The 22,002-nt window shown below is 42.0% G+C and overlaps 1 protein-coding gene across 1 annotated transcript in view; it reads left to right on the forward strand.

Moving 5' to 3' along the window:
• The window catches only part of TMEM245 (transmembrane protein 245), a gene marked incomplete at its 5' end in the record, with an annotated part of 178,928 nt that overhangs the window by 111,020 nt on the left and 45,906 nt on the right, over window positions 1-22,002 (forward strand). Inside the window, one exon of the mRNA XM_019518358.1 lies at window positions 8,405-8,550. Within this exon, the coding sequence (XP_019373903.1) occupies window positions 8,405-8,550 (146 nt within the window). The remainder of the gene's footprint in view (window positions 1-8,404; window positions 8,551-22,002) is intronic.

Raw genomic sequence — 22,002 nt, forward strand, 5'->3', positions numbered from 1 at the left:
GGTGTGGGACTCTGATTTAACTTTAAACCAGGAAGGAGTCTGGGAAAGACATTACATAACAGATTTGGATTTGGGTCAAACCAGTTTAAGTCTGATATTACATTCAATGAGGTTTATCTCAGACTGGCTTCAGCCATTTTCAAACTGGTTTATCTGCACTGATCATCTGTTCTGCTACAGGTTTAAACCAGTTTCTGATCACTTAATCTGGTTTGTGTGTAATGTCTGTCCCTAGCCTTAGTGTCCAGCATGCGTCCCTATGGCTGCTGCTACTTCCCCATGCTGTTGGTATCAAACTGTTGGCCTCCTCCCCAGGCTAGGCCTGGACTTGAATTGCATTGCTCCTTGTGGGTTAGTTCTGGACCCAGTCAGTGGTGGTTTGGGGTGAGCAGCAGCATAGATGTTAATATAGCCATTGTTTACCCCCTGCCCTACCCCCTCACTGCCCCCCACACATCCCCAGTGAGCCTCTGTACTTGGAAATTCAGCAACACCCCATGGCCCTCCAATTCCCAGCCCCTCTTGGAGCCCTGTTGACCAAATGAAACTGCTTCATGGGTCAGGCCATACCTTTGATACCTTTGCTTTATGACTGCTTGCTCCAGTGCTTTTCAGCCTTCTTAGAGTTGAGGCATTCCTCCATAACTTTTGTGAACTGAGTGGTGTTCCATTTCAAAAACTAATTTATTTTTTACAGTGCTTCGCTCCTTGAAGAGGGGCTGGGAAAGGAGTAGCAGCTACCACAAGAGCCTGGGCTGCAGTGTGTTGGGGTAGGAGGAATGGCTGGAAGGGAAGAGCTTATACTTACCTCCTCAAGCTTATCTCAGTTTTAACTCCCGTCTCCCAGCATCACCCTTCAAAGCTTGTGATGGCACCCTGGTTGAGAATCAGTGGCTTACTTGCTCTATAAATAATCAGTATTTCTTTAGAGTTCTTCCTGAAATGGAGCAACACTTTTTCTAAGTATATTTCCACAAAAGGCATTGTTATAAGAAAAGCAATTACTATAGGAAACTGTAAGGAAAGGTACTGATTATTTTGTTACCATATTATATATTTTTTAATGAAATACCTCCAGTAAATGTAAATTTACTTACCAAGCTAATTCTTAATTACATGGTGGGGTGGGTTTTCTTGTTTTGTTTTCTTTTGTTTGATATTGTGGCTTCACTAGCACTACTGCACTTATAAAGTACTTGTTTCTAATAGTACTTGACAGATGTTTAAGACTGTATTTTAGAGTGTGTATGGCTTAACTTTTAAAAGTTTCTTATTTAATACTGAATCTGATAGCCACAGCTGTGTGAAGTAATTAGTAATGACAAAGGTGATTTTTCTTTCTTTCCACCGCAGCTGTGTGTTGTGACAGCTGCTGCTTTAAAAATTGTAAGGACTGGAGCAGAGCCCAATGCTTGTGATCACCTAGATTTTAGCCATTGAGGTGCCTAGGATGAAGGGCTCTGGCCTGCCTGTGGGGTTTTGGGATTTTTTCCTTTTCAAAATAATCTAACACTGACCTTAGATGTGTGACTGAAATCCTTGTGTAGGTTTTGTTGTGTAAAAAATGTACAACATGAACATGTTGAATAAATGGTAGAAAATAGTCTGTTGAATTTCAGCAGGTGTTGATGGAAAGCATTGAGGAAAGGACAAAAGATCTTTTCCCTTTGTATGAATAACTAATACTGCATACTGTTAAGTTAAGCGCTGCCAAAGAACATTTAAAGACACATGTGTGGCCTCTAATTCATAGTTAAGTAAAAAAAAAATATGATGAGCAAAAGCATTTCATAACTGTAATTACTTTTTTTCCATTTGGTTGCATGTTCCTGTAATTATCCTTTCAATTGGGGGCACAAGCTGGAGAAAACTATTTCATACATGTGTGTTTAAAATTTTTTTCTTTTTGGTTCCAGTATTTCACCCAATGTGAAATATTGAAACCAGTTTCTTTTGAGCTTATATGTTTACATTAGAAACAAATATATTTGGAGATGAAGAATGCAGGTGACTGTATATCATCTGCAGCTCTTGGAGATGAGGCATCCAACTTTCTGACAAATTAGCTCTTACTGAGTTCACTTTTAAAAATCACAGTGATTATTTTTTTTTCTATGAATATAGGTTCCTTCTGAACCTTATCTTCAAGTTCGCGTAAGAAAACTATCCCTCTGAAGTAACCTATACTTTTCTTAAGGCAGTTTCAAGAAGTATTGCTGGAATGTCTAAAATCCTTTATACAAGTTGAAAGGTTAATTTGGTATATAACATGTTAACCTTTCTAGTTCAATCACTGGCAGGATATAGCAGTGCAACAGTGCCTTTTACTGGGCTAACAGGGACTGGAAAACTGCACTGTTCTGGAATGTTTTAGGTAGAAGAGTGCAAATTTTCCATTGCATGCAATTTGTTTGAACTTGACCTCTGCATTTTTAAGTGTGGTTCTCCCAATTTCAGCTGCCAAAATACTTATTTTCAATCGTTCGTCCTTTACACTAAGAAGGAAAATCTGTGTTTGTATCTGGATGCGGGTACCAGGCAAACAAAGTGGTTTTTCTCTTTGTAGGGCTATTAAGTAATCTATAGAAGTGCTCTTCCTCACATAAGTCTCGTCAAATAGACCATTTACAAGTAACCTCTTCTTACAGAGCTTTCTTCCCCAAAACATGCTGTTCTTGAACCCCTGGCTTCTTGAGTGCTCATTAGCTCTGCACTCATCAGGCTTCGATCATCTGGTTCCGTGCTGCCTGGCCTTGGGTGTGTAGGACTGCTCGTTGCTCCGTCCCTGTGATTGTACTGCATGGATGTCCCGCCCCGGGGTAGCCTCCACCCCAACCTCGCCTGCCATGACTTGGCTTGTTCCTTCAGTGGTGGGGTCTGACTACTGGGGCTTATCCGGCATCTGGGATCTCTAGATGGCAGTCTTCCATGAGGCTCCAACCTCCCCTACACCTCACCCTGATACCCAGCCTCGACAAGTTGCTGATGTCTCTCGGCCTGACCCTCGCCTATTGGTGTTCTGGGCACTCTGGTGGAGATGTATGAGGTCTAACCCAACCCCTGATTGAGCCAACTCTAGGGCCCTATGCGACAGGCCTTCCAACCCCTCCAAAAGTGGGAAACAGAAAGAAACAAAAGGAGAAACACTGCCAGTAAATTCCTGACTACACACAAAATGGGCTAACCTACCCCTGAGAATTTCTAGCTGGCCCTGTCCTGAATACACAGATGCCTGGTGGTTAACACACTCTCCTTTCTATACTGCAGACCCCTTGCATGTCAGCTGGACCCTTGATGGTCCCTCTAGTTCTGCCCACTCTGCATAGAGCTGCCCGGTGGGGGACAGTAGGAGCTTGTCTTCTGCAGCCCCTCTCGCTGCTTAGGCTCTCTGTTCCCCATCTGGGTTTGCTCCTGGAGCCTTCCTAAACCTGTACCGATCCCACCTGGGTCGACGACTTGAGTTCCTTCACTCTCTCCTCCTCTTCAGGGCAATTCCTGCTGACGGCTTCTTCGCCCTGAAACCTTGGATCCTCTCCCTCGACTCCTTTGTCTGGGTGAGATGCATCCGCTGCCTTTCCCTCCGTGCCGATGCTGGCGTCCTCCCTCCGGCAGGCTTCAAGGCAGCCTTCTGCTCCATGGGAGACAGTCCTCACTCCTCTTACCTCTAATTGGGGTTCCAGGGATACCTTCCTCGTCGACTCTCCTCCTGGTCTTCCCCCTTTGCCCGTGCCACCTTTTATCTTCCCGTGCCGGCTCTGCTCACTCCTCCCCACAGCTGGCCTCAGTTTTAAAAAGACGCAGCTAACAGGCCGCGCAGGTCCTGCTGCCACTTCCAGTTTCGCCACGGTGTCAGCTGCAGGTAAGGGATTCTTCATTTTTGTCTCTCTCTCCTTGCCTTCCCTGGTATATTCTGGCCCCTCGGGGTCTGTCCCCTGTATCCTCCCTGTGACAAGCTCTATTTTTATATTGATAATAAATCTAGACAGCTATTTAGGGAAGCCTTGATCAGCATATTTAATTATCCTGTGTAGAGTTTCTTCATGATGGCTCACTTCCAAAATAAAAATTGTCAGTTGGAGGAGAGACCTCAAGTCTAAAACAACATCTAAGCTTTCCCCACCCTAAAGCAGACACATAGAACACATTATCCATACAAGTAACTATATTGTACTACCTCAAGATAAATGTATCTGAATATATATACTCTTGTTTTCATTTGTCTAATGCATAAAAGTCACCTTTAAGAATTGTTGCCCTGTTAACTGCACGGGATGTCTTTTTTTAGAGGTAATGAAAAATCATGCTGCTTTCTAAGTAATAATCATCTAACTTCGCAAGTAACATGAAATGTTGCAACTAAAAAAAGCTAAAATATATATGACTGCACTTTTTATATAGTCAACTTCTCTTTCTCTTTGAAGATGGTTTTTCTTTTTTTATGCAAGTCTTTTATAAATATTCTTAAAATAAAGACAGAGCTGTGTGGGGGTGGTTATATAATAAAGGGCTTAGTCTGTCTGTCTGTACCGCTCTTGGAGCACTCTGATTGGTTAGTGGAACAAACAGAGTGCAGAGCGTTGCTAACACAGTGCAGAAGCGGTGGAGCAGGAACGGAGGCAGCGGTGGTACGGGGTGCTGGCAGAGGGGGACAGAGGGGCAAGCTTTCTTTCCCCTCCTCCCCCCCAGCTCCTGGGAGGCGGCGGCAGCATGGAGTGATGGGTGGTGGTGCTCCGTCCCTGCCCGCCCCCTCCCCCTCAGTCATTCTTGACAGGCAGTTCACTAGTTGTAAAATATTAATTGAAATCTTAGACATGCATAAAGATTTTTACTGTAAGTTGTATTGTTTTTAAGAATAAACAATAAGGGATGAAGAAATGAAAAAAGGACCCTTCAGTTTAAGGCATACAGTAAATTATTCTACTGAGCTTGGTAAATAAACGTTCCAGCAGTCTGTTAGCTGAGCCAGCGAGTAAAATAAATTTATTAGATGTTCTGAGAATTCAAGAGAGGCAGTTTGTCTGCCTTTAAAGGATCTTCCCTACAAAACTTCAACTATTATCCTGAAAAGGGTTTTTTTTTCTTCTCAGAGTAGATAGAATTTTGTTCCACTTTAGCCTTTCATATGCCTCTCTTCTGATAGATATGTAGGAGAGGAGCAATATATTATGGCATTAGTGATAATGATATCACCTAAAGATATCATGGCTTTAGTGACTTTCAGGATAGACTCCTTTTATGTGCATCAGATGGGGTTGAATCAGTGTTTTAATCCAGTTGTTTTGGCTTTGCATGAAGTCATTCTATGGCTTCCTGCCTGCATAGGAAATCATGCAGCTGTTCAGCTTGAGATGAGTAGAAGTAAGTTTCTGGGGGTCAGAATCAATATTCTGAACTGCAAGGATATATATATTTTAAACTTGGACTTTTTCTTTGATACTCCCAATTTTCTCTTCAAAAATGAATTGACTTATGAAGTAATTTAAGAAACACTGGCAACTTTTGATTGTTTGGCTTTTCTGTAAGCTCTGATTCAGTGCGACCTATCCTCTGCTTTTCTGATAACTCTTGAAGTCAGAATGTTGACAGTTTCCCAGAAATTTTCATTATTTTGTAGTGAGGGAACAGACTTTTGTAGAGTATCCATTTTAATGTACAGGGCCAAGATGAGTTGTTTTCTAAGCATCCAGAATCCTTTAGCTTCAGCCAATGTTTGAGAGAGGAAAATCATGCCAATGATCTGTGCTCGTACCCAGAATCTATGCCTTGGAAAAAGTCTGAGACATTTATTTTCCTCCTCTTCCTCTATTTTCTACTCATCCCTATGAAGTGGAATAGAAAAGTCTCTCTGACAGCATAAGGTTCAATTTGTGTTCTTTGAGACTCCTGGGAGATGTTAACTTCAGTGTGTGATGGAATTTGAGGAACTTTATCCCAGTTCTCAAAAATGGCGTGTCCTGACATGCCAGCCATTCATGTCGAGGCATGTCAAGTTGTAGTGATTCTGAGATCTGGGATAAAATTCCTCAGATGTCATGGTACACAAGGACCTTTAAAGCTGTGCCTTGCAGCCCAACATCAGACTCCAGTGCCAGTCTGCATGGCTTGGGTTTAAACTTGCCAGTGCCCAGGCAGCCTGGTCACTCCCCTGTGCTGGGCACCCCAGGAGCTGGGAAATTTTAAATTAGGCTTGTGGGAAGCTCAGCACAGGGGAGTGACACTCTGTGCTAGACTCCCCAAGCATCCTTCAACATTCCACATGTTCAGTTTAAAACATGATACAAACCACTCACAAAGGTGTTTCATGTCGAACATGGGACATATTTGTGTCTAGTTTATCACTACTATCATGTGATAAATTGGTTAAATATGCAGCCTGTTACAATTTATTGTGCGTTAATTACACAATGAATGTAACATCTGCCAGGGATCTGAATTTCTCTGAGCAACTCTTAGTTCTCAGTGTGATTTTGTAGTTGTTTCCCCAGATGTTACCAGACTGCCCCCTTCACCACTTTTTTTTATGAGCAAAAAGTTGTATTTGTAGTATCAGTTAATTGCACTATCAAAATTAGTTGGAACAAAATTTTATCAAATTGAAAAGTTGTTTTGGTCTAGTAATGGTGCCAAAATGCTAAATTTTACTTTCTTTAAATGGCAAACTCCATACCTCAATGAAAACTGCATGCACATGTGGAACTCTGAAGTAAAGGAAAAACATGCTAGGCTGTTTTTAGGTTCTAATGTCTATAAATAACACCTTGAAATTAGACCAGGTATTGAGATGACTGATATGGTTTATGTCCATCGCATTTAATGCTGTCAATTTTTAACATTAATTAACAATGAGGAATTTTGTTTTGACAAGTAATTTGAAAATTAAAAATCTGAATGTTTTGGTGCAAAAATTTGAACATGGTCCATTTTGACATTATGGAAAGACTTTTTGTTTTAATTTTGATAACACTAGATTTGCTGTCAAAACACTTCATTTGAGTGTCTCTGCATGCTTAGAACAAAAAGCTTAAATCCAACTAAACATTTCTTCATCAAATTTCTTCTTGAGACTAGTTTTCTGTATGTCCAACACTTAACTGATTGTTGGTTTCAAAAGTTTGCAGTTTTAATTTGCCACTGTATCACATCCTTCAGCGTTTCTTTGTAATAACAAGAGAACGCTGAAAGTCAAACAACACCATCATTTAACTGCAAACACTGTCTGCATCCAAATCAGTCTGTTGTCTGAGTTTAACTCGATATTGATCTGCAGAATTCAGACTGAGACAAACAAAAGCAGCTGAACTTGAAGTCAAAGTAGTTGTGCTTGCTTAAACAATGGCTGTAATCGGTGACACAAGTGTATTCTACTTTGAAAATATTTACAGAATTTTTGTGGAGGTACAGTGAATAGTGGGTTCAGCTCACATATTGAAGAATAGGAAGATGAAAGATCCAGGTGTTATAAGGTCACCTGAAATCCCACAGAGAATATGGAAATTTTGAACACCTTTTGAATGGGTTATGAATAAAAACAAAGAGCAGAAGATAACTGATAGTGAGCAATGGGAGACTACTGTAGTGTAGTGAAGAGTGACCACCATGGGAGAATTGCTGGCTATGAAAGTGCACTTTTTATCTAATTGAGAAAGGTATACCTAAGGACAAATGATTGGAAGCTGAGATGCAGGAAATTCAAGAGTAAATTAAGGCATAAATGTTTAATAGTGAGCAAACTGGCAAGAAGAACTGTGGATTCTTTATTTCTCGGGAACTTAAAATTAAAGCTGGGTTTATTGTAGAAGACTTGTTTTAGCCAAAAAGTTATTGAGCATAATAAAGTGGGGTTAAATGTAATAGTTTTGGTTGCATAGGAAGTGAGACTACATGATCTTAGGGACACTTTTTTTGCTTTAAAACTATCTATTAGGTGAGGGGGGGCTGAGAAACAAAATCATTGGTTTCAGACAGGGAAGGTTTGCTCTAACATGTAAGCTGAAATTTTCTGTCTCTTAATTTCATCCCATTATGTCCACCTATGCAATGCTTGTTTAATATTGAAACAACTCAAAACAATTTGCTTTAAAAATAGTGAGTCATAATTCAAGTTTTCATATACTATATGTTCTAATTCCCCATGCCTGACGAAAAACTCTGTAGTGTAGGACTAGTGAATTTACTACTGTATGTGGAATGAATACTTACAAATATGCTTACCTGGAATATTTAGAGGAAACCATCAAAATCCATTTTCAACAGGTGCAAATTACAGGCAAATATGCTGATTTGATTAATAAGGTTTATTTTTTTGATGCTAAGTTTATCTGGTAGTATTTTGTGTCCTTCCTAATTATGTTAAATGGACTATAGTATTTAGTACTTGTATTTTAAGCTGTGGTTTGTTTTTCAGGTGATTTTCCTCACCACGTTGTTTTATCTATTAAGTTCCAGTGATGAGTACTACAAACCAGTGAAGTGGGTGCTTAACCTGACACCCTTGTCACAGCCGGGGCCAACTTCAAATATCATTGGCCAATCTGTGGAAGAGGCTATAAGGTATATTTTTGCTTTCTCATTATTTTACAAAAACATTTTTGTGATACTTCATTGCATGAATGTTGAATAACTTTAGTTTGTTTAATATTTTTTAGTTTAATGTTAACAGTTTCATCATCTTGGGAATGGCCATTCATGTTCCAAGCACTTTGGTCAGATCTCGCATTTGATTATATTAAAATGCATTTCAATAGGAATGAAGTACCTGAATATCTATGAAGATCCTTAGAGACCTGTGTGTAACCAATGAGAGGAAACAGAATAGAAACTTAATTCAAACTGATCCACATTGAGCTTTCCACTTCCATACTCCCCTTCCTCCAAAAAAGGCAGCCCCAATTGTTGAAGCTTTGGAAAAAATATAATTTACTAATGTTTGACTATGTTTCAATATAATGCCATTATCTTCAGTTCATTTTCACAGAAATATGCCTTTATGTTTTTAAAAACACTAGCAGCTTTCAATAACCAGAACATAATGGCTAAAAAAAACAAACAAAAAACCCAACCCATTTAGTAATTTGTAAAAGTAGTGTTATATATTTTGGGTTCAAAGATGATATGCATTTCAACCTAATTTTATATATATATATAACTGCTTTTACAAACTATGAAATGTGCAGCATGTGTAATTTACAGTGTTATATGTTTGAAATAAGCCATATCTGAGAGAGGTCATCAGAAAGGTCACAGCAGTGCTAAACAAGGTGTTAGGATAATAGATGAATAAGTGCTGAATCTATTTGAAATTGAAGGGAAAATCTAGGTAGCAGAAAGTAATTAACTTGAAATTGTGTTGGGAGATTAACAGCCCTTCTCTTGAGGAAGTACTGTGGGCTTTTCATTGACCACAGTTGCTTAGTAGCCATTTCATCTCCTGTGAAAGATTTAAGTTGATTTTTTTTAAATGAAATTAATTTAAATCTCCTCTAAATTTTTTACTTGTTAGCCCATGGTACAAGGGAACAGAACATTGCAATATTGGAAAGTGTCTTCTCAGTGCTGCTGACATAGGCAGTATGAGATCTTGGCTCCAGAATGGCACATAAAGAGATCGTGTTAGTTTTGCAGGTCCTGTTTTAAGTAATGCAAGGGATTAAATCATCATCCAGGAGGGATGCAGGGATAGAAATAAGGGGGTTAAATGAAACAATAACCAACATACATGGGGTCAGTGAAGAAGAACAAGCAGAGCGAAAGGAATGCTGATCTACTGGACAGAAGATTTTTGTTACAAAACACAAGAGTCCAACTCAGTTTAGTGTGGGGGTTCCTCCTAGTATTAGATGTTTCCCTTTGGAACTTATTAGAATAGATATGAGCTTTTTCTTCAGATTAATTATCTGAAACCCCAAGCAGGATTAGAGATGCTATGAATCGTATTGAGATAAAGGGAATAACTTTATTAAGGTAATCAATTTTCATAAGATGGTGTTTGCCAAATTTAGACCAGTTTCTTGGTGACTCATACTTTCATTAGTCAGACTAATGTCTGTTGTTGTTTTTTTGTTTATTATTCCTGATGTAGTTAGCTTATACCTTTATGCATAGCTATTTGTTCCTTGTTTGTCAGATTTCAAGTGATTTTGAAAGTACTGAATGCATATTCATTAAGCTTTCTTTCAAGAAAATTCTTTTGTTAAAGTTTTGCAAGTATCGCTTCTACTAAAAAAGGTCAGTTATCATTGACCTATGAAGAGTAGTGACCTAAAAATTGCACAGAATCTTATATGGCTTCCATATTAAATCATATGCTGATGTAATGTAATATGGGATGTACTACAGAAAATCAGTAAGCTCCAGTGGCTTTATGGATTGCTTAATAATAGGGCTGTGCGAAGCTTCAGTTCCTGATTTGATTTGGCGGAGATTCGGCCCGATTCAGTGGCCAAATCTCCGAATCCAAATCAAATCAGAGGGCCCTTTTAATCTCTCCGAATCAAATTGGAACCCTCCAAATTGATTCAGAGATTTGGACATAGACTCAGCTTTGAACGTTTTTTCTACATGCCTCTAGGCAGGGCCGTCCCGGGGGGGGGGGCAATTGGGGCAACCGCCCTGGGTCTTGCGCTCTGGGGGGCCCTGCAGAGCGGGGCAGTGGCAGCTCCACATCCAGCTGCTTGCTCCTCCTCCACCTTTTGCTGCTGATGCCGCTGCCAGAAGCAGCTATTTGGGTCTGGGGCCATGGGATCAGAGCAGGGGTGGGGCCCCTCGTGCTGATTTACCTTGGGCCCTGCACCCTGCTCGGGTCAGCTCTGCCTCTAGGTAGCAGGGGCTCATGAATGCTGTGATGCTATGGTGTATGGAGCATCCCACAGGAGCACGGGGGGGCTCCCCAGCGTACTCGGCAGCAGACCTGGAAGTGGACCAGAAGCACTTCTGGGTCTGCCAGGGAGCATGCACTGGGGGGCCCCTCATACCTCCCCTGGCTTGGCCCCCCTGGGCCTCCTGGGTCGGGGGGGGGACACCCCAGTGTGCTACCTGGCAGACCAAGGAGATGCAGGGGGGCACCCCGGTGTGCTACCTGGCAGACCTCAAAGTGGACTGGAAGTACTTCCAGTCCACTTTGGGTTCACCACCGAGCACCTGGAGGGCCCCCCTGCACTCCTGTGGGATGTTCCATGCGCCCCAGCATCACAGCATTCACAAGCTGCATTGCTACCTCAAGATATGTAGAAAAAACATTTAAATCTGTGTCTGTGTCCAAACTGCTGATTCTCTGGATCAGCATTGAATCTTCAAATTCTGATTTGGCTGAATTGAATCAGGGACAGTGATCCAAATCAATGAATTGAATCACTGTCCCTGATTTGAGCCAAATCTGAATCGAATAAGGGGACAGTTTTGCATACCTACTTAATAATGATGCCATCTTAAGCTGTCGCAGAGTTCAGACATTAATTCAGTCTCACTGCATCCATGAAACAATGTGCCAAATAATTTAAGAAAGTAACGAAGTTAATCTAAACATAGCAAGTGTGCAGGATTCCGACTCTTAACTCTCATGCCTTGGCACTACCTTTCAGGTTATATTCTAGATACTTGAGTTAAGAGACCTTAACACATGCCAGCCAGCCCTTTTTGGACTGATCAGTGAAGAAGTCTCTCCACAAGACTTTTACATGTTGACTTGTGAGCCTCTGTTTTCAGAAAAGACCAACTTTTCACATGGCTACCTGTCTGCACCCAGTGTACCTCTTCTGACTCCCTTCACAATACTTAAGAGGGCAAAGGCACCCTAGAGTGTGGTACTCTGGCACCATCCAGTTGTGGGTCTGGTTTAGCAGTGCATTAAAAAAATCTTTTAGGCATTTGGTGCATCCATTCATGTGTAACCTGCCTGTGAGAATCCTAAGATTGTCTGAAATGATCTAAAAACTTTAGAAAGTGAACACATCTTTGTTTGTTTGGTTTTAATATAAGCCTGTAGGCAGTACTGTTGTTTAAAGAACTGCATTGAAATGATGGATTCCGTTTCTCACTGTTGTGACCTGGCTGTCCTGCAATTAAATGGTTAGGTCAAGGCTTACATGATCTGATGCAGAACAGTTTAATCTGTCAGAGGAATGTCTAAAATATGGCTATGTATAAAGCTTCATATTATTGTCATTCCATAATGAAGATTCCACAAATTCAGGTGGTAAAGCAGAATTTTGTTTTAAATGGTCCTTTTGTGTTACAGAATTTTTTCTGAAATAGGAGAGCCTTAACTTTCTTCATTGGAATTTTTGAATTTCACAATGTACCTTGGAGGATGGCAATTAAATTGGGGTGGCGCGTTTTGGGGAAGGGAATGGATGTCATTAGGATACACCTTGAAAGAATTTTGTTATTTCATCAGTCATGATTGGGGATCCTGCTTTTCTCTACTTAAAGATCACAAATTCCCTGATAACCCCCTCCCTCTCCAACAAATTCTTTGATTCAGAACCCCCAAAACCACATTTTTCCATGATTAAAATGAAATATTACTGTTGAGGTATTAGTTGAAAACAATGGATGAATTGGATGCTTATCTTGCTGGGATTCTATGACCCCAGCTGACTTCCTGCCCTTTGGGTGGGGGGCTGGACTCAATGATCTTCCAAGGTCCCTTTCAGTCCTAATGTCTATGAAATCTGTGAAATGTTTTATTGATATATTTAAACTTTTAAAGGAAATTGGAAGCCTGCCAGTGCCTCAGTCACTATCATATAACAAATTCTAAATACCTATACATTTTGGTACTTAATTTGGTGTTTTTTTTATCATGGCAAATCAGCTTCCCCTGCCCTCTTTTCTCACCAGGATGCAGGGCCAGCTGCAGCTTTCCCCTCTCCACCCCTGGCTTCCACACTGCTTTTTGGTGCTGAGCAGCCCAGATATTCTTGTGCCCTGTCAATGCCATTGCCCCATCCTCCTCACCCACACCTCCCTGCCCCCCCCCTCCCCCCCAGCCCTGCTGCAGGGAACCCCAGCTGCCAGGTCTAAAGGGCTAGGGATCTGGGTTTGCATCCCCCTGCCCCTCACAGCAGTGCCTGAGCCCTGACTGCTGCCCATGGGAGGCAGCAGCTGCTGTGGCAGAGCAGAGCACAGAGCCTGGCTCCCCTTCCCCCATGTATGGCAAGACAAGAGCAGAGCCCTTGTGGGGGTGGGGAGGGAAGCAGGCTGCCTGTTGTGGCGTGCCTGCCCCCACACCATGCACAAATCTGGGGGGCATATGGCCCACAGGAGTAGGTGCAGCAGCAGGGAGCCGGCCCTCCTCACTACCTGATGAGCCACCTGCAGCTCTGTCTTGCTCCCTATCTGGGCTCTGTAGCCACACATGGCCCTGAGCCCTAAGCCCCACGTATCACACCAGCTGGGCAGTAGCCCCAGCCCTGCCCAACTCCCTCCCTCCCTTCCGATGGAGGCCTCAATTCCCCCCTGTCCCCTACCCCAAACTTACCTGTGGGTTGCTTTCCAGCATGCTTGGTAGCCATGTACATGTATATGTGTACGCATGTACATGGTCTTCCCTGCTGATTGCCCTCCTCCTGTTCTCCCCAACCCCTTGCAGGCTGGAACTCTGACAGCCTGTGAGGCAAAACACATGGTTTCCTTATTTTTTTTTCTCCTTTAAAGGAGAAAATCCAGTTTTTTGTTTTTTTTTACTTGAAATGAGAAAATCCAGGTTTTACCACATTTTTCCTTGTCAAACAGAAAACTGGGTCTTTGGTCATGATGTTGGATGTCCTATACTGACCTTTACTTTTAACAAAAAAACTTGCTAAATGGGGGTGACTTCATTTGTGACTAATATTTAATTCAGGAAATTCCTCATAATATAGTCTCCAAATTTAAGAGACTTTCCCAGAGACAGTTACTGTACTTCCCTTGTGATTGTACTTTGACAAGATAATTTGTAGAGTTCCCTTTAGCATATTTGTGTCCCATTTAGAATTTGCAGCCTTTTGTCCATTCTCCTTCCCTGTTTGGTATCATTGATTTCTTTCCTTAATATACTTGTTAATGTGTTTGTTTTGTTTAATGTAATTAGAGTGTGGAAAGTTTCATGCTGTTTCAGAGCTTGCTGGTAAAGTTCTGAAGCCTCTGAAATACCCAAGATGAGAGCATGGTGAAACTCTTACTTAGCCTGTGGCATGTATGTCTTAAAGGGTCATAAATGCTGAGAGTTAGATAAGTTTACTAGAGCCAGACCAGGCATGAAGCATAAGCGTGAGATTCTTGCAGGATTGTATTATGGACAGAGAATGAATAATCAAGTAAATGCAACCATTTCATTATAGAGAACTTATTTCACATCTTGTCTCCCTTGTATTGCTCTAATTTTTTTCATGTCATTTGGCACTAGTTATAACATGGAAGATGCAGAATGTTAATTGAGGGGGGAAAAAGTACTGTTGCATCACAACTTGAGTATCTTTTGGGCATAACACTAAAGTACTACTAGTACTACCAGAATAAATAATATGATGTATGATGTAAATAGTATAGTGTGATATGTCAAAAGCAGTAGTTGCTCCCTGTTGCTTTTTAATTATAAATTTTGTTTTATTTTTATCTTCCTTCATCCCTATTCATTGTTGTTCCACTGGTTCTCTGTCCTATACATCTTTATTTTGAATATCCATTGTTCACTTTTTCATCTCACCTACCTTTCTTTCCCCTTCTCTTTGTGTTGCCCCAAAATGCATGTATGATGTCGTCTTAATTTTGTTGTGGCCATTGCTGTCCCCATGCTTTCCTTCTTCATGTATGTTCTTTTCACTTCTTGCTCTTACTCTTTTTCCTGTCTGTGAAGTTGATATCCACACTAAAATCTGACCAGTTGGAAGGGCAGGAATATACACTTAATTGTGGGGTGCAAGTCTTTCTCATTTGACTGAATGGTTTGGCAGTCCAAGAGTTTAATAATAATAATAATAATAATAATAATAATAATAATAATAATAATCCTTTAAATACTAGGTTAACATTTAAAGAGGGCACTAGGGTACTATAAAATAGCCTCTGCTTGGCAAATTTGCAGGGTTCTTCAAATTTCAATTAGAAATTAAAATGAAACAGCCCAGAATCCTGGAATAACCATTTTCCAGGTTTCAGGTAAAACCAGAGGACCAATTTTTACATTACTTGAAAAATCAAACCGAATTATAAATTTTAGGGCTGTGCGAAGCTTCAGTAGCAGATTCAATTCAGAGGAGATCTGGCCTGATTCAGCGGCCGAATCCAAATACACTTGGGAGACCCATTAATCTATCTGTATCAAATTGGAAGCCTCTGACTCGATTCGGACAGATTTGGAGATTCGGCCATAGACTGTATAGGCAGGCACTAGGCAGTGCCGGCAGGAGCAGCTGGACGAGCTGCAGCTTGAGCTGGCAGCCGCAAGAGCAGCCGTGTCTTGTTTGGCTGCTCCCCCAGTTGCTCCTCTTCTAGGGTACAGGCCTGGGAGAAGCCACAGGAGCTGGGGAGAATGATTGGGGGTTGGGGTAATGAACAGGGGCTTCCCCCCAGTTCCCGGTTTGATCCCCTAGCCCCCGCGGCTTCTCCTGGGGCTGCTGGCTCAAGCTGTGGCTCATCTGGCTACTCCCCCAGCTGTCTCCCCACCGGGGTGAGGCAGGCAATGCTGGCAGACCTGGGAGAAGCCATGGGAGTGTGGTGGGGAATGATCAGGGAACTAGGGGATTGAACTGGGGAATCAAACGGGGATCTGGGGGAACGAACAGGGGCTTCCCCCCAGCTCTTGGTTCACTCCCCAATCATTTCCCCTTGGCCCCTGTGGCTTCTGGGGCTGCCAGCACTGCCTGCCTCACCCTGGCAAGGGGGCAGCTGGGGGAGCGGCTGGACCAGCCGTGGCTGCTTCCCCAGCTGCTTACACGGGCATTTCCTGCCTGTATAGTCTGTGGCCGAATAAGATTTGGTGCCAAATATCTTCTGGATTTGGATTAATTGAATCGGGACGGTGATTCGAATTACTGAATCGAATCACTGTCCCTCCGAATTGCCGAATCTGAAGCGAATACTTTTCACTTTGCACAGGCCTAATGAACATTAGTCATACCATGAAGTGTTCTGCATCTAGAGGCTTTTCACATGTAATATAAACAATAACAGAAGCAGATGAAGTGTACATGAGTGAACTAGTTTGTTACTGATGTAGTAGATTGTACACACTGGGTACATCTACACATTCATTAATGCACTTTAGATACTGCACATTTAATTTAGTACTTCCTTAATAAAGTACTAGCAAAATGCACAATACCTAGAGTTACTGCACAGTGGCCCTAGTACAGTTATTTAGTGATGTTTGCTGAGTGTTAGCCTAATAACACTACACTGTAGGCTATTAGTGCAGTTTTTGCCATGACACACTACAGTGCAGTGTTATTAGGCTAATGCACAGTGTCTCATGTAGACGTGTCTATTGGGTCTAAGTAAATTGGGATTATTGGAAATTACTTTGCTTTTCAAAGTATTCCAAAAGAAATTAAAAGCATTGTGTAAAACTAAAACAATTATAGTGATAAGACCACATGTGAATTTTGTTTGAATAGAACTCATCCTGTTTAGTTTAAAGTGATTACTTGTATCCCTAGTTGCACAGAATAAAGTTTAAAATAATAATCAAGATAGCAGCTGGGCCAGCCCAAAACAGTTATTTGCCACTTCTCTGTGCTGCCTCTTAAAACTTCTTGTTCTTGTCTGTACTGCAGAGGCAAATGCCCAGCCAGTTAGATAGAACATACATTCTGTTGTTCTACTGCAAACTGCATATGTCCTAACTAGCAGCAATATTCTGGAGAGAGAGGTGTGTGTGAGAGAAAAAAAATAAAATAAAACTAAGTTTGTGGTGACTTGGTGCTTTGAGTTGATGGAATGACTTTCTGGGGCTTCCACTCAGCACTAGAAAGAAATCAGCGTCTTATCGGACTTAGATATGCATTGTCCATTAATACTTCACTGAAGATATTCAAGGTACATTTTTCCTAATAATGTAGTACTTCAGTGATTGGGTAGATTGCCAGTTACTGGTGCACAAGAAGCCATTGGTTTTGTTTCAAAATTTCAATTTCTTAGGATGGAGTTATTTTATAAACCACCTACCTCATTGTGTCTGTTCACTAATGTAAAAATATTAAAACCTCTACTTTAGGGATATAAGTTTCAAGGAGTAATGATAGTGCCCCATTCTCTGAATGGCTGAAGGAGTAACTCTCAAAAAATGGGTCTCTGAAGTCGCAGCATGCATACCTTTGCCTGAACCATTTTCCTTTCCCTTAGCAGCATGTTGTTCTCTTCCTGAATGCACCATACCCTTCTTCCCTGAAGCTCCCATTCTGCTTGCTCTGGTGGATATATTGCACATTACTAAGTTGCATGTTGTCACGGCCTCAGTGCAATTTAGTGTGTGCGATATTTTCACATGAGTGCATGCACACGGGTATGGCTGGGGCTTAAAGTTACTGCAGCTTTCGATATTTGGTGAGGGCGAACTTAAAAAAGGAGTTTAAGCCCAGATTCATTTCACTTATTTATTTATTTTGTGAATGTATTCTTGAAATCTGGTTGTTACAAAAGTTTGTTTTGTAATATTAGGAAGATGATTCTGTGTGTTTTCAATTTGAGGACAGTTATCATTATTTACTTCATTTTCTTCATCCTTTAAATATTTCAATATATTCAGATATGTAATTTGTTCTATAAAGCTCTTAAATGATGTTGTTTTTTTTTTCCTAATAAGCAAACAGAAAGTTGCCTTGGAGATTTTTTTAAAAAAACAGTTCTCTTGCATAACGTGCTGAGCTGAAATTGTCTAACACTCAATGGGAAGGTTTTCCATAAAGAGAACTGTAATACTCTGATTTAATTGAACTGGCTTCTATTCTTGAAAAAAAAATCTAATTTCTACCCAAAAAGGGGTTAAATAACCTGTTTTGTAAAGGTAGCATCCATCACCCAACTTCAACTAGCTTATTTACTGTCACAGAAAAGGTAACAACAGAAAGATGAAGAAAATGAGATGGTGATACAATTCCCACAGAAAACAATTGTCTTCCAGCATGTTAAGGCTACTGCTAAAGAAATCTTGAATATATACATTTCTTATTTCTATGTTGGTGGTATATATTTGCAGAAAGTTTTCCAAAAAGTGTTGACTAACATTTAACTGAAAGTGCATGCAGTGTATGACCTTTCATTTCGGTACCAAAATATCTTTTGCATAGACTTGTATAGTTAACACGAATGCATTTGACTTGGAATTTATAGATTCATAGACATTAGGGGCTAGGAGGGACCTTGCAAGAGCATCAAGTCCAGCCCCCCTGCCGTAGGCAAGAAGTCTGCTGGGGTCAAATGATCTCAGCAAGAAAAACATCCAGACACCTTTGAATAAGTCCTCTGTGGGGAGTCTGTTCCAGACCCTGGACATGTGGATTGTAAAGAATTTTTTTCCAATGTCATCTAAATCAGCCTTCCAGGAGTTTGTGGCCATTAAACGTTGTTATCCCTTGGGAGCACTGGTGAACAACTCTTCTCCCAAGTCCTGATGGACCCTCCCTTCTATACTTGTCAGCTGCCACCAAGTCCCCCAGAGCTTTCTCTTCTCCAAGCTGACAGTCCCAAGTCCCTCGGCCTCTTCTTGTAAGGCTTGCTCTCTTGGCCTTTGATCATATGGGTCGCTCTCCTTTGAGTGCTCTCAAGCTTATCCGCATCCCTCCTGAAGAGGGGGGCCCAGACCTGGATGCAGTACTCCAGCTACAGCCTCTCTAAGGCCAAGGAAATCAGGAGGATTACATCCCTGGTTTTGCTTGAGCTGCATCGATGGGTGCATGCCAATTTTGGTTTGCTTTGCCAGCCATGGCATCATATTGGTGGCTCATGTTCATCTTCAAGTTAGTCCCAAGTCTCTTTCTGTCATGGTGCTAGCGTAGCACTGCCAAGCCTGTAAGTATGCTGCTGGTTCTTCCTCCAAAGGTGAAGCACCCTGCACTTCTCTACAATGAAGGCCATCAGGTTTTGGTCCACCCACCTTGTGAGCGTGTCCAGATCAGCCTGCATCCCCAGCCTGTCTTCCAGTGTGACCATCTTCTCCCATAGCTTAGTGTCATCCACAAACTTTGCCGGCCTGCATCTGATGCCCGAATCCAGATAATGAAGGTGTTGAAGAGTACTGGCCTGAGTACTGAGCCCTAAGGGACACCACTGGTCACCTTGTGCCACGTTGATTCACTTCCATCAGCTAGTACTCTTTGGGTCCGGATCCAGTTTCCAAGCCATCGGACCAAGAGATGGTCGAGGCTGCAGCTTCTCAGCTTAACCATGAGGACATCATGGGAGACTAAGTTAAAGGCTTTCTTGAAATCCAGATATGACATCAACCTCGTCTCCCTTGTCCAGGCACTGTCACCTGTTCATAAAAGGAGATGAGGTTGGGCAGGCAAGACCTGCCAGTAACAAAGCCATGTTGGCTGGAATTCAAAAGGTTGCGTTCCGTTAGCCTGTTGCTGATGAATCCCTTGATGATTTTTTCCAAGATCTTTCCAGGGATTGACTTCAGACTGATTGGCCTGTAATTCCCTAAATCTTCCTTCCTTTCTTGAAGATTGGGACCATATTGGGTCTTTTCCAGTATTCTAGAACCTCTCCTGAGCACCACGAATTTTCAAATATCTTTGCTATAGGGGTGAGCTATGATGTTTGCCAAGCCCTTCAGGACTCTTGGGTGCATTCTATCCAGGCTCATGGACTTATGGATGTCTAGCCTCTTGAGGTATTCCCTCACCTGATCTATGTCAATTGTGGGCCCATCTCCTGTTCCCTGGGTGTTTTGCATCCTGTCTGACAATGTGTGACCCCCCTTGGGCAGGTCAAAAACTGATGCAAAGTAATCATTTAGGAGATTGGCCTTTTGTTGGGCATCAAACATCAGCTGCCCCATTTGATCTCTCAGGGGTCCAGTGTTGCCTTTGTTCTTTTTCCTACTTCCCACATATCTGAAGAAGGACTTTTTCTTGTCCTTGATTCACGTGGTTAGCCTGAGCTTGGTTTTTGCCTTGACTTTTCTGAAATGCTCTCTACATGTGTGGGCTAGTGCTGAGTAGTCCTCCTTGGTGATGCTTCCCGTTTTTCCATCTGGTTTAGGCTTCTCTCAAGTTTCAGGAGGTTCAACGGTTCCCTGTTTAGCCAAGGGGGCTTCCCTGCCTGCTGACTGCATTTCTTGTGAGACAGGATGGACTTCCCTTGCACTTGGAGGATTGCATTCTTAAGGAATAACCATTCCTCGTGGACTTCCCTTTCTAAGGGGGCATGGCCTCTTAGTGCCTGACTGACCAATGTTAGTTTGTGAAAGTCAGCCTTTGCAAAGTTGAGGATTTCTGTTTTACTGAAGAATTTGCCCACCCTGCATTGGACAGAGAAAGTGATCAGTTCATGGTCACTGTCACCAAGCTTCCCCTTGATCCTTAGATCGTTTACCAGATTGTCCCATTTGGCCATAACCAGATCCAGCAGTGCATCTCCCCTAATAGGCCTGTAGACCTCTTACGTTAGGTAGAGGTCATCAATGCAAGCAAGAAAGCAACACAGCCCATCAGATTTGCTTATTTTCTCTTCCCATAAGATGTCAGGGAGGCTGAAGTCTCCCATAACAATCATGCATCAGGAGCATGTGGCCTCATCTAGTTCCATATTGAATTTGTGGTCCAGTTCTTCTTGGTAGGGAGGTCTATAATAGACTCCTACGAGTATATCTCCTTCCCATGCTCTCCCTGTATTTTAACCCAGAGGGTCTCAAGACACACTTCATGGTTAGTGAATTCAGTTTGGAGGAAAGTGTACTGCTCCTTGACATAGAGCTATACCTCCATCCCTCTTTCTAACATGGTCCCTCCTGTACAAGGTCTAGCCTTCCATACCAACAGACCGGTCATAGGTGGAGTCCCACCAGGTCTACATTATCCCTAAAAGATAGTAACCTTTATCACACAAGAGAAGGGCCAGTTTCTCTTGTTAGTTTCCCAAGCTCCTGACCTTTGTGTACAGGCAGTTGAGTCTGCCATGGGAGGTCCTAGGCTTCCTTATGTGATAGGATGTGACCTTTCCTAGGGCTGTTGTAGGAATGGGTTCCCTTAGGTTACCCAGGTTATTTCTACTGTGGTTGACATGACCTGGAGTAGAACTGTTAATTGACTGCCCATCCCCCAGCAATCTTAGTTTAAAGCCTTTCTAGTTTCGTAAGTTGTCTTTCTTATTTGTGCGAGTGGTGTGTGTCATTTACATTCATTAGATAGGATTTGTGAAAAGCATAGAAATGGAAATAAAAACTGATGTTTCTAACCCTCCCTTCATTCCTTCCTGAAATCAGGACAATAGAATTTGAGGTTTCTTAATTTAAGATTAAAACCCTGAGCAGAAGAAACAAAGGTTGCTATACTTTTCATTACACCTGTAACCCTTTTGCTGGGCGCCAGTTGGCAGCAACAAGGGTGGGGCTCAATTTTGGGGTATGCAATGAATTTTTACTGTGGCTTGCCCCCACTCAGAAATCTGGGATTTCTGAATTTGGCTGGGGTGTCCCACATAAACAAAACCACCTCCTTGCAAGCAGCCTAAACATCAAAGGATAGGTTTATTACAGTAACAAAGGCAAAGGAAATGCCAAATGGAATTCAAACACTCTTAATTACAAAGTATAGTCTCTAGGTTGCCCCCCTTCTGGGGAGACTCTAGCCACACACAGGCAGTCTGAGACATGGGAACTCATCCAAAGGGTTAGCTCCAGGGGCCTACACGCTGATACCTGCTACTCAGCAGGAGAGTCTTATGAGCTTTTCCTTGAGATTCATTGCATATTGGGGAGCAGCTAGAGAGTGTACGTCCTTCTGTGGTGCAAGGGGCCCCTCATGGCTTCCTGGGAAGCTGTAGAGTGGTGATCTCTATTTCTGTGTAGTAGCTTGTGGGGGG

Source organism: Gavialis gangeticus, unplaced genomic scaffold (genome assembly GCF_001723915.1).
Source record: "Gavialis gangeticus isolate Ggan-Ray unplaced genomic scaffold, GavGan_comp1, whole genome shotgun sequence".
NCBI classification, from domain to species: Eukaryota; Metazoa; Chordata; order Crocodylia; family Gavialidae; genus Gavialis; species Gavialis gangeticus.